Consider the following 13,434-nt stretch of genomic DNA (forward strand, 5'->3'; position numbering starts at 1 on the left):
TTGTGACAGTCAGAGTAACTTGGGAATTAAAGGATATTATACTTAACCAACTTACACTCCTATACATCCGGGAAGGGTGTGGTAAAAGTAACCTGTGCACTGTTTGATTGGTTAATATCAAGATTATCACATGATTCTGAGTCTCAGAGACATGAACCCCTCCGGGTAAGAGGATGCAATTTTGGAATTTGAGGCGAACTGCATTATTTAACAGATTTATGTCCAGTGACTCTTCCACCAGCTCCAATGTATCTCCAGAGGTCTTCCTATTAAAGTGAAGAGACATTTGTTAAAAAAAAGTTTATGCTTTTCTTTCTGATTGTTGCATTGAAATGTATGGCAATAATTTCCAGATGAACTCTCCCAATTTGAAAATTTTGGATAAACAAATTCAGACCAATTTTGACATTCCAAACCACCACATTATATAGTCTACAAAACACAGCACTATATAAGATGCAAATCTTATTATATGATTCTCTGTTAAATGGAGGCATTTCCAAACTTCATAGTCCATTTTTTAAAAACAATATTCAAAGCAATTAAACTCCACTATAATGAAAATTCACACCACACACCCTCATTACTTATAGTGCAATGTGGCCTCTACATATGTTACTACAGAGTCAAACTATAGTGACCTTATAAATGTGGGTATTTCCCCTTCTATAGCTTCCTCCTCCTAGGATGCAGGGAAGACTCTTCTTGAGGCACAACTCTGCCATGTGGTAGCTTTGGAACCATAGAAAGCACTCTTCTGGGAATGCCCTAACTTGCCATCACCTCATCTACCACACTACCCGAATCCATTCTCTAGATGATCTCCTTTGATATAACAGCTTTAAATGCCACTGAATGCCTACAATTCCTAAATCTGTATCTTATTCAGCCCAAACTCTCCACTGACCTCCTGACTACTGCCTCAACACTTCTACTTGTATATCTAACAAGGATCTCAAACTAAACCTGTCCAAAACAGAATTCCAGGACACAGCAAACCTGAAAGACAAAGAAACAAAAACACCTGCTTCACCTGCACTCTTTTCCAACTCATTAATGACATCTCTATAACTTCTAGTTGTTCAAGCCAAATATCTGGGGGTCACCCTTGAATCTCCTCTTTCTATATACCCTACATCTGATCTAATAGTAAATCCTAATAAAATCACGTTTAAAACATATCCACAGGGACCTCCCTGGTGGCACAGTGGTTAAGAATCTGCCTGCCAACGCAGGGGACATGGGTTCGAGCCCTGGTCTGGGAAGATCCCACATGCTGCGGAGCAACTAAGCCCGCATGCCTAGAGCCTGTGCTCTGCAACAAGAGAAACCACCGCAACGAGAAGCCCGCACACTGCAACGAAGAGTAGCCCCTGCTTGCTACAACTAGAGAAAGCCCGCACGCAGCAACGAAGACCCAACACAGCCCCCCCCCCCAAAAACACATCCACAATCAGAACATTTCTCACTGCCTCTAACAATACCAACCCCAGTCTAAGCCACCACCATTTTTTGTCTGGATTGTGGCGCCAACCTCTAACTGGTCTCCCTGCTCCCACCCTTTCCTACTACACTCTGTTCTCAACACAGCAGCCAAGCAACCTTTTAAAAACACAACTTAGACCATGCCATTTCTTCACTTAAAAACCTCTGATCTCACTCAGAGTAAAAGTCAAAGCCTTAAAATAACCGACAAAACCTTAATCTGGCTCTTGGCTACCTTATTCCTCTATCCTTTGTTCACTCAGTTGCAGACTCCTAGCCCTTTGCCATTCTTTGAAAACAACACACAAGCTCCTGACTCAGGGTTTTTGCACTTTTTGTTCCTTTTTCTTGGAAGGCTCTACCTGAAATCTCATCCCTCAGTTATCCTTACTTCCTCTGCTCAAGTGTCAACTTATCACTGGGTCTTGCCAGACTACCTTGTGTGAAATATTAAAAATAATAATTCCCCTTCCCTCTTCCCTGTTCTCTCTTCCAATTATTACCTGACGAATTATATTTACTCGGTATTTTTGGTTATTGTTGCTGATCTGCTCCCTCCACAAGAGCAGGGACTGCCTGCTTTTCTCCCTGCTATGTCCTCAGTCCCTAAACGTTGACTGGAACATATTAGGCACTCAAAAATATTTCTTTTTTTTTTTGGCCAGGCTGAGCAGCTTGTGGGATCTTAGTTCCCTGACCAGGGATTGAACCTGGGCCCACAGCAGTGAAAGTGCCGAGTCCTAGCCACTGGACCGCCAGGGAACTCCCTCATAAATATTTCTTATATAAATGAGATATGCATCTTTAACACAGGTCTTTCTTCTGAGCCTATAAATTTCAATGCCTACTTGACATTGCCAAAGAGCTACTACACAGATACTTCAATAGTACCTCTAAAAGAATTATTTACATCTCTCCAAAACCCATCTTCTGTATCTCGTTAGATGGCAACCCCTCCACCCAATACTTGGTTAGTCACACTAGAAAACAGGGACTTGTCCTTGCTCCCTCCTTTTCCCTTACCACCCCTCACCCCATATTTAATCTATCTCCAGGTCCAAATGAAGCTAACTTCTAAGCGTATCTTGAATCCATGTATTTCTCTTTTCCTAGCCACTCCCACAACTGAGTCACTAACATCTTACTTGGTCCATCATATAAGCAAGTTGTTCTTTTGTATTGTACCCATCCAACCCAAATCTACTTTCCACAAAGTAGACTGATTATTTTAAAATGTGATTTTGATCATTTTAGTAATCCGTTAAAACCCATCAATGATTGCTCAGGGTACTCAGGATAAAATCCAAAATCCTTAAAAAGGACCTGAGGGTCCTTCCTGATCTGAGTCCTGCCTACCTCCCTAGTCTTAGCATCTCTCACATCATTTTCTATTTTGCCCATTTGCACCTAAGCCACACAGACCTTTAGTCAGTTCCTCAAACCTGTCAAGTTCTTTCCACCTCGTGGATTTTGTGCACGGTGATCCCACTTGCTGAACTGCTCTCTCCCTCAACCCCTGGCCTAACTAACCTTCCATCTTTCAGATCTCAGTTTAAATGTGACTTGCTTTAGGGCTTCCCAGCACCACCAATAATATTTGGTACTCCCATGAGCCCCTCAAAGCCCCTATACTTTTCCTCCGAGGCAAGTATGAAAAATTTGTATTTATAAATGTGTTCATTAGCTATATAATGTCTTCCCCCTTCTCAAAACTGCCCCATGAAAGGTGGGTCCACATCTATTCTTACACTGCTACATCTTGCACGATGAAAATGGTGACTGGTTTTGTTCCTCACTTCACCCCCAGCACACCTAGCAGTGCCTGACATATAAAGGCTCAAACATATTTGTAGAATGAAGGAAGCTGTAAAGCACTATAAAAACATAATGGTTTCATGTTTAAAACTGGTCTTTGGGGCTTTAACCCCTAAGCTGCGTTTCTTCTGCTTTTAGTGCTGCCTGGGAGGGTACCTCTTCTAGAACTCTGGGTCTCCTTAATTTTCCACTGATTCACATATGAATAGAAAACAGTCTTTCTTTTTTCCTGTCGATAACCACTTCAGAGAATGAATGACACCTTGAGAACAGCCGCGAAAATGCAGCCGCCGAACAACCCGACCTTCCAGGGGGTTTGACAAACACAGCACTTACCAATGAATGAACCTGTTTCTGGTGACGGAGAACAACTTGCCACTTTCCACATAATAGAAGCCTCCCGCGCTCTCACCGTATTTCACGGCTCCGGCCACGGCATTTGCACTTCCTGCAAAATGAAAGGGGTCAGAGTGCACAGGTGGTTCTCTGGGAATGACACGCACTGAGGGTGCTGAGAAAGCAGAGGGTGACGGACTGAAAATCCATACAAAAAGAATGGGAAGAAAAGACGAAGAAGTAGGACACTAAAGAAGCTCTGATTCCGGGGCTATAGGCATGTGGGCTCAGAAGGATGAACGGGGGATCAGAGATTTAGGGATCCAGGGGAGAAGCCAGAGGCGAAGGATCGGATCGCGCCCTACTGGGATTCTGCCGTACCAATGCAGCAAACTGTGAACTCCCGAAAGTGCCTCGGCCTTTCGCGCTCAGCTCCGCTGAGCTCCACGAAGCTCCGTTCCATGGCTCCCGCTGCCGCCATCTTCCCGCGCCACCGCGAGGCCCGACGGGACACCAGCAGGACGCGGCGGATGTCGTCACTTCCGGGGGCGGAGCGGGCGGAGATGCGGACCGGTGAAGAAGCCGGCAGAGGTCAAGCGCGGGTCCGACCGTGCGTTGAGAGGCTCCCACCGAGTTAGTTGGAGACAGGGTGGGCAGGGAGGAAGCCAGATGAGAAGCGGGTAGGGGAAGCCTGCAGACTCTACCTGCGGGAACCTTTGCGTGGCCTGCTAGGAAGCCCCAAGGTGCGGCGCCATTTTCCTGGCGGCTTCAGGGCAGGGGGCGGGGCCGGGTTTGTTTCCATTTAAAAAATGCCGGCCCGGGCAGCGGCGCCCAGTCTCCCGCGAGGGTCGAGGTCCGGGGAGGCCCAGCAGATGGGCGCCCTCTGCTGGATTCCTAGCTTGCGGTCACCTCTCCCTGCGTCGCTGTGTCAGTGAATCTCCACCCTGTCTCCTTTTCTTCACTCTTCAGCGACCGTAGGGATAGTGGGGAGAGGGAGTGAAGGGCAGAGGGACCTTTTGTGCTGGAATGTTTTCAAGAGACTGTATTCGTGTTTTTTTTAATAGATTTTTTGGAGTATAATTGCTTCACAATACTGTGTTTCTGTTGTACACCAAAGTGAATCAGCCATGTGCATACATGTGTCCCCATATCCCCTGCCTCTTACGTCTCCTTTCCCTCCCACCCTCCCTATCCCACCCCTCTAGGTGGTCACAAAGCACCAAGATGATCTCCTTGTGCTATGCTGCTGCTTCCCACTAGCCATCTGTTTTACATGTGATAGTGTATATATGTTGATGCTACTCTCACTTTGCCCCAGCTTCCCCCTCACACCTGGTGTCTTCAAGTCCATTCTCTATGTCTACATCTTTAGTCCTGCCCTGCAACTAGGTTCACTTTTTTTTTTTAGTTTCCATATATGTGCGTTAGCATACAGTATTTGTTTTTCTCTTTCTGACTTACTTCACTCTGTATGACAGACTCTAGGTCCATCCACCTCACTACAAATAACTCAATTTCGTTTCTTTTTATGGCTGAGTAATATTCCATTGTATATATGTGCCACATCTTCTTTATCCATTCATCTGTTGATGGACACTTAGGTTGCTTAGGACACTTAGGTTCCATGTCCTGGCTATTGTAAATAGTGCTGCAATGAACATTGTGGTACATGACTTTTTTTGAATTATGGTTTTCTCAGGGTATATGCCCAGTAGTGGGATTGCTGGGTCATGTGGTAGTTCTATTTTTAGTTTTTTAAGGAAACACCATACTGATTTTTTTTTTTAATTTATTTTTGGCTGCGTTGGGTCTTTGTTGCTGTGTGCGGGCTTTCTCTAGTTGCGGCGAGCAGGGTCTACTCTTTGTTGTGGTGCGCAGGCTTCTCATTGCGGTGGCTTCTCTTGTTGCAGAGCATGGGCTCTAGGTGCGCGGGCTTCAGTAGTTGCGGCACGCAGGCTCTAGAGCGCAGGCTCAGTAGTTGTGGCGCATGGGCTTAGTTGCTCTGCGGCATGTGGGATCTTCCCGGAACAGGGCTCGAACCCGTGTCCCCTGCATTGGCAGGTGGATTCTTAACCACTGCGCCAAGCAGGGAAGTTCCTTCCATACTGTTTTCCATAGTGGTTGTATCAATTTACATTCCCACCAACAGTGCAAGAGGGTTCCCTTTTCACCACACCTTTTCCAGCATTTATTGTTTCTAGATTTTTTGATAATGGCCAGTCTGACTGGTGTGAGGTGAAACCTCATTGTAGTTTTGATTTGTATTTCTCTAATAATCAGTGATGTTGAGCATCTTTTCATGTGCCTCTTGGCCATCTGTATGTCTTCCTTGGTGAAATGTCTGTTTAGGTCTTCTGCCCATTTTTTAATTTGACTGTTTGTTTTTTTTGATATTGAGCTCCATGAGCTGTTTGTGTATTTTGGAGATTAATCCTTTGTCAGTTGCTTCATTTGCAAATATTTTCTCCCATTCTGAGGGTTGTCTTTTGGTCTTGTTTATGGTTTCCTTTGCTGTGCAAAAGCTTTTAAGTTTAGTTAGGTCCAACTTGTTTATTTTTGTTTTTATTACCATTACTCTAGGAGGTGGGTCAAAAAAGATCTTGCTGTGGTTTATGTCTAAGATGTTTTTCCATGTTTTCCTCTAAGAGTTTTATAGTGTCTGACCTTACATTTAGGTCTTTAATCCATTTGAGTTTATTTTTGTGTATGGTGTTAGGGAGTGTTCTAATTTCATTCTTTTACATGTAGCTGTCTAGTTTTCCCATCACCACTTATTGAAGAGGCTGTCTTTCCTCCATCGTATATCCTTGCCTCCTTTGTCATAGATTAGTTGACCATAGGTGCGTGGGTTTATCTCTGGGCATTGTATCCTGTACCATTGATCTCTATTTCTGTATTTGTGCCAGTACCATACTGTCTTGATTACTGTAGCTTTGTAGTATAGTCTGAAGTCAGGGAGCCTGATTCCTCCAGCTCTGTTTTTCTTTCTCAAGATTGCTTTGACTATTTGGGGTCTTTCATGTTTCCTTATGAATTGTAAAATTTTTTGTTCTAATTCTGTGAAGAATGCTATTGGTAGTTTGATAGGGATTGTACTGAATCTGTAGATTGCTTTGGGTAGTATAGTCATTTTCACAATATTGATTCTTCCAGTCCAAGAACATGGTATATTTTTCCATCTGTTTATGTTATCTTTGATTTCTTTCATCAGTGTTTTATAGTTTTCTGAGTACAAGTCTTTTTTGTCCTTAGGCAGGTTTATTCCCGGGTATTTTATTCTTTCTGTTGCAATGGCAAATGGGAGTGTTTCCTTAATTTCTCTTTCTGATCTTTCGTTATTAGTGTATAGGAATGCAAGAGATTTCTGTGCATTAATTTTGTATCCTGCAACTGTACCAAATTCATTGGTTAGTTCTAGTAGTTTTTTTTTTTAAATTTATTTAATTAATTTATTTTTGGCTGCGTTGGGTCTTCACTGCGGTGCACGGGCTTCTCACTGAGGTGGCTTCTCACTTAGGTGGCTTCTCTTGTTGCGGGGCACAGGCTCTAGGCATGCGGGCTTCAGTAGTTGTGGCGCACAGGCTTAGTTGCTCCGTGGCATGTGGGATCCCCCCGGACCAGGGCTCGAACCCGTGTCCCCTGCATTGGCAGGTGGATTCCCAACCACTGAGCCACCAGGGAAGCCCTCTAGTAGTTTTCTGGTGGCATCTTTACGATTTTCTATGTATAGTATCATGTCATCTGCAAACAGTGACAGCTTTACTTCTTCTTTTCTAATTTGTATTCCTTTTATTTCCTTTTCTTCTCTGATTGCCGTGGCTCAGACTTCCAAAACTATGTTGAATAAGAGTGGCAAGAGTGGACATCCTTGTCTTGTTCCTGATCTTAGTGGAAATGTTTTCAGTTTTTCACCATTGAGTATGATGCTTCCTGTGGATTTGTCATATATGGCCTTTATTATGTTGAGGTAGGTTCCTTCTCTGCCCATTTTCTGGGGGAGTTTTTATTATAAATGGGTGTTGAATTTTGTCAAAAGCATTTTCTGCATCTACTGATTCATGTATTCTTGTATAATGAATCATAATGTATTCAATTAAACATTGATGCTGCTACCTGCTGGCATTACCTAAATGCTGCTCACTTGCATATGTGAAAGGCATTTGCCTTTTCTTCTATTTGTGATCTGGATGTTTGGAAGATATTGCGGCTTTACCCGTATTTAGGGCAGAGTAGATGATCGATTTGGGGAGAAAATTGTAATTTTCCGGGGGAAAGGTGTTTTTTTCCTTACTAGTCAACATTTGTTAAGCACTTCTGTTATTATTTCTTGTTATTACCGGTGACCACCACCCTTCACTGTCATTCTCTGTTTCACTCCTGTATTCTGACTGCACTCCACTGTTTTTCCAGCTCACTCCTTCTAGGACACCAACTCTCGCGATGCAATCCCTCCATTCCACCTACAATCCACGGTTCCTATCACCTTTTCACTGTCTCTCACTTCTTGCTCTTCAAGCCTATTTGCAAGAGGACTGAAAAGTCTTGGGAAACAATTTTGCTTTAGGGGAGAAGGAACCTGTTACAGTCTGATGCCATAGGACTTAGCTGTAGTGGAGGGATCATTCTGAGTACAGTATGGTTTATCTTCTTCCCCACTCCCACTGGACTTATCTCTGAGGCCTGTGGAGGCAGAATGAGGGACTATAATGAAAAAGAGACCAAGTTCATTACAAATTCTATGAAACATTGAGGGCCCCCAAGTGCTGCACTGAAACTGCTCTCACGGAGTGTGCACGAAAAGGAGAGAGCCAGCGTTTCTTTCCCTTCCCCGTGCAAATGACCCCAGAGCAGTTTTGCCCATTTAAAGGCTGCAGCACATTGGAGGGGCCCACAAAAAAAGTGGTTGGTAAATTGATGGGGCATCTTCGTTTCCCAGGAATCCAGGAATTACAGTTTTTGACAGTTAGCTGTCTCATTCCTCCTCTTATTTTCAACATCCATCAGAGCTCTCAGAACTTAAAAGTTCCTAATAAGTGTTTGAAAGAGTGACTAAAGATGAATAAATGCGCATATACATTCTTAGAACACTCAGTTACCCTTTGAACTATTAATATACTGGCATGGTATGGTTGTAACATAAGTGGAATTATATTGCCATCTAGTGGTTAGGGGGTGACTTCATTTAGAAACATAATGCAGAATGTTACCAAGATTATTGTTTGTGCAGCAAGTTTTATGTACAGATACTTTCATAGGAAAAATATTTTTATTGCTTGACACTGTTGTCTTGGTTTGCCTTGAGAGTGTCTTGGTTTGCTAGATCACCACTAAGAAGTATAAGTGAAGGATATTGTAAATTGAACTTTAAAGCAGATTTTCCTAAACTAACTGAATAGCTATTCCTTAAAAGAAGAAATCAGTGGTTGAAATAAGCATGGGAAATGATGATAAATGAAATTCAACATATTTCTTTCCTGCAGAACTTTTCAGAGACATTAATATGATAGTGTGCTTTGTAAAGCTCCAGTTGGGCCTTGTGTGTGATGTGTTTTCCAGACTCTATGCTCTTTTCAAGGAACAACTCATTGGACCATTGTTCTATGGGAAAAAATTGGGGAAACACTGCTTTATTGTCATTTTCCCCGTATGTTAAAAATACCCAGATTTTTCGTTTTGTTTTGGCGAGTATGGGGATTTCGTGTTTGTACAGAAGCATGTTTGGGTTTACTAAGGTATGGGAAAATTCACTAAGATTAATTTACTACCTTTTATTAATAAAAGATTCTACAATTGAAAAAAAACGATTACTGCTTAGTGTTTTCCTGACTACAAAGCCTTCTTTGACCTTCATGTCCATGTTCTAGACATGGTGACTTCAAGGAGTATTGTAAGAAGTCATAGTCATGCCTTACATTTATAAGGATCTTAGTTAATTTTTAGGTAATAATTTCTTTAATTGAAATTAGCATTATTTCACATTGAATATTTTTTACGAAATCTACTTGGGTTCTAGGAATGTGGTTTCCTGCTGTTTGGACAGTTACTTTCAATAATAGCTGTTAGTGATAGCAGAAATGACTTGGGATATAACCACAATGCAAATGACTTGAGATTTTCTATTTCTGTTCTTTTTTTTTTTTTTTTTTAATTGCCATTCACCTATGTGTTGCTGTGTTAATCATAGCTATTAAATTCAAATTCCTGGCAGGAGCTTCATTTATTCTTCATTTATTCTTGCAGTCTTGATTGCACGCCTACCACGTGCTAGTCACTGGGGTTAGAAAGATCCCTCAGGATATAGGCTCTGTACAGTCAGGGGTCTTATCTGCCTCGTTTTCTGTTGTATCACTGGTGCCTAGCATTGTGACCAGCACTTCCTCAGTGCTCATGAAGTAGTATTTGTGGACAGAATAAAACTTTCACACTCTCTGCTTTTGGGACTCTGCCAGTTTAACAGAGAGACAACGGAGAAATGCAGATAACAGTAAACTATGTTAATTAATATAAAAGAGATATGTACCAAAAGGAGAAAGAGCATTCCAGGCAAAAAGTCTTAGAAGCATGGAGAGAACTGGGGTGAGGAGTGGTTTTGAGAAGGCTGGGGACCTTTTGCGAGAGCTTTCCCTTTCTTACTGAAGAGTTTAGATTTACTTAAATGTCTTTCCTTACAACTCAGTGCTTAAAGTACTCTATTAGACATTCTTGTTGTAGATTTGCTATAAGAATTTTATTGGATCTCAAACCAAACTTTGTAAATAGTTAAAAAAAATTTTTTGAAAGGTTGATCCGACCCCAGTATAGAGAACCTTAATATGCGTGGGCCTTGTTGAAACAGAGAAGACATCACTGTAGGGTTGGTAACTCATGCGGAAGCCAGGATGACATTGTAGGTTCTTAATAATTGCCCCAACATTCTGTCTAGAATTTTGAAATTCTCCCCAGGAAACCCCGAGAGCAGAGCCCATCAGGAGAAGTTTCTTTAAAAAGCAAAATTGTGGAATAAGCAAAGTGTGTCGGTGACATTTCACTTCCCTTTTCATGATTCTTTCTACCGGCTTAGAAAACCACCATGACTTCAGAAAGCAGGGTCCTCTGATGGCCCCTGAAAGCCCAGGGTTCCCACCCAGACCTGATTTTCCTGTGCTTTGGACTCATCCGTGGGGACCATATGCCTTGGATTTTTTTCACCTTTCCTATAATATTTCCCATAAATTTCAATATGTTGTGATTCATTACATGCTTACGTAAATGTTATTTTTATATCTTTGTAAGAGCTTGCATGTACTTAATTCACAAAATCAGAAAAGAAAGTCCTTGCTTGAACCATATATCCTGAATTTTGCTTCTATATGGGCTATACCTATTGAAACCAGCACTGGAAATGATCTGAGATGAATTCACGCTGAGATGCCAGTGATAGAAAAGCTTAATAAATTGCCCTTCCCAGAGGTATGGGTACTGCAACACACATTCCCTTAACCCACAGAGCATTGTCACTCTTTCCTCCCTTGCTCATCTTGCTAATCAGTTGTGGGAGTCCTTTCCTACCTCAGTATCCTTTCAACACAGTGATTCAGACAGCTGCTATCGGTTGACTGGAATTAACATGTGATAAGTAATCAATTTACCATCTAATTCAAAGAAGTGGAACTCTAATGGTGGAATTGGAGGTATCAACAAGGAACCAGACATGTAGGCGGGCTTAACAGGGACAGTTAAGTCATCTCAATAAAATATAATTAATATTGAGCTTAAAGACCAAGATCAAAGCTGATCCAGTAAACAGTTTTACTTGCATGTATGCAAAACCCAGAGCTGCTTTTTCATGTAAAAGTACACAATACAATTAAGAATCTAGCGATTCTGGTTTTTAAGTATAGATTCTCATTTGAATCTAGATTCTTGCGACGTCGCACCCACTTCAAATGCTCCATTCTCATTCTGTCCTTTCTTAAAACCTCAGGGCTGTCACTTCTTTCGTCATGGGTAATGTCTGTGCATCTTCCTCAGCAAAACAATGATGGCAATTAATAACAATTGGGAGATTTTGCCATCTGTTTAATTCTTTTCTCCTTTCATCTCCTCCTGTGAGTTCTCTAACTCTTTCTCCTGTTCTATTCCTTCAAAGAGTAAAAAGCTTCAAAGCATAAAAATAGAGTTTTAAGAAGTATTACCCCTTCCTCATTTTGTCTGCCAAGTTTCAATTTGGTGCAGGTGCCGACAGATGTTTATAGGCAAATAGGTCATTTCCATATTGCAAAGCAAGGCTGCTCACTGACCTGAGCAAGTGTTAGGACTTTGATTAGAGGCTCCAGTTTGAGGTCAGAGGCCAATGCTTTTCTAAATCCCAGACTTCAGTTTTGTTTTAGCTTGCTTTTGTCATCGCCCAAATCCTGCAAAAATGTCTGGAAATTAAATAAGAATGTACGACTACAATCTTGGGCCTGGCAGAGCTTCTATAGGCAACCACAGGTCCGCACCCAGTGATTGTTTATACCCCTCTTGCATCCTCTAGGATCCTGCTTACGCATCAGTTTCTGTTGAGTAACGGTGTGCAGAGCCAAGTCAGGAACAGTAATGTTCCTTGTCTGCCTTCTTGGGCTGGTCCTGACGCTGGCCCCTGACAATGCCAGGCTCGGGAACTATTTGTTTCTGAACTCCAGCCAAGAAGTCTAACAATTCTCTCCCTTCCTTTCCATCGCCCTCTTCTTCCTTACCAATGCCAAGTCTGGGATTTTTCCTTGTCTAGAGACTATACAGGCAAGGAAATGAACTTTCTTGGGATATGACAGACCACTTAACAGAAAATGTGCCCTTTGTTCTCATTCAACTGCCTTTTCCTTAAATGACATCTCTAAGGCTTCTGCAGATATATCCGCGTTTAGCTACTTAATTTCTACAAGGTCCCTGTCAGAGGCTAAGAAGTAGGTGTTGGAATTCTAATTTTTCTGATAGGGAAGCAATAGCTCAGAAAGGAAAACTGATATACCCAAGAATTTAGTCAAGCAGTTCTATTAGTTGTGTCTGAATCCATTCTTTAAATTTATTTAAAAATCCTTTTAGCTGCTAGCAACCACGTCCAAGACAAAGGAAGCAAACACTTACATTTACTTACAGAAAATAGACACAGGTCTGAGTGTTGATTGCTAATTCCACCATGAGTCAGAAAATTTTATTTCATTTAGACACACCCAGGGACAGCCTAGCACAGATTAGAGTCCGCAGGGATATGGGTTCTACTTCCCACTGTTGTTTTTTTTTCTCTCATTTTTTGGCTGCACTGTGCAGCATGTGGGATCTTAGTTCTCCAACCAGGGATGGAATCCACACCCCCTGCATTGGAAGGGCGGAGTCTTAACCACTGGACCACCAGGGAAGTCCCTCTACTTCCCACTGTTAACTAGCCACTTGACCTTGGGCAAGTCACTTCAGTCCTCTGGGCTTCAGTTTACTCATCTGTAAAACAGGGCAGTTGGGTTTCATGATCCCTTTGGTTTTCTTCCAGCTTCAGAAGTCTGCACGTAGGAAAAAGCTGAAATAAAGACATAAGGCTAAAACATGTTCAAGAAGTCAGCAAAACATCTACATATAAAAAGAATAATTTTAAAAGAATAATCTCTGGTAAATAAAAATATCTATACATTTTGACTTGGCAATTTCACTTTGAGGGCTTTATCCTAAGGAAACAATCAGAGATGTGCTTCAAGATACAAGAATGACTGTCACAAAGTTCTTTTTTTTTTTTTTTTTTTAAATAAACTTTTAATTTTAGGATAGTTTCAGACTTACAGAGAAGTT

General features: G+C 41.8%; 1 protein-coding gene and 1 long non-coding RNA gene across 6 annotated transcripts in view; one reads left to right on the top strand and one right to left on the bottom strand.

Moving 5' to 3' along the window:
• NUP160 (nucleoporin 160) overlaps positions 1 to 4,160 on the bottom strand; it is a 59,695-nt gene extending 55,535 nt beyond the window's left edge. For all 3 annotated transcript variants that reach the window (XR_014268246.1, XM_082478332.1, XM_082478334.1), the window contains exons 1-3: positions 4,018 to 4,160; positions 3,637 to 3,748; positions 56 to 266 (exon numbers count right to left, since the gene is read on the bottom strand). Coding sequence is in view for 2 of the 3 variants with exons in the window: in XM_082478332.1 (XP_082334458.1) it covers positions 56 to 266; positions 3,637 to 3,748; positions 4,018 to 4,117 (423 nt within the window). In the remaining variant the exon portion in view is untranslated. The remainder of the gene's footprint in view (positions 1 to 55; positions 267 to 3,636; positions 3,749 to 4,017) is intronic.
• A 9-nt stretch (positions 4,161 to 4,169) lies between these two features.
• Positions 4,170 to 13,434, top strand: part of LOC309668491 — a 78,632-nt gene continuing 69,367 nt past the window's right edge. The window contains exons 1-2 of one of the 3 annotated variants that reach the window (XR_014268251.1): positions 4,170 to 4,269; positions 7,461 to 7,603. This is a non-coding gene — a long non-coding RNA (uncharacterized lncRNA). The remainder of the gene's footprint in view (positions 4,270 to 7,460; positions 7,604 to 13,434) is intronic. The other 2 variants (XR_014268252.1, XR_014268253.1) reach the window with 2 other exon arrangements.

The sequence above is a fragment of the Balaenoptera physalus genome, assembly GCF_965194825.1.
Source record: "Balaenoptera physalus genome assembly, chromosome: 10".
Taxonomy (NCBI): Eukaryota; Metazoa; Chordata; class Mammalia; order Artiodactyla; family Balaenopteridae; genus Balaenoptera; species Balaenoptera physalus.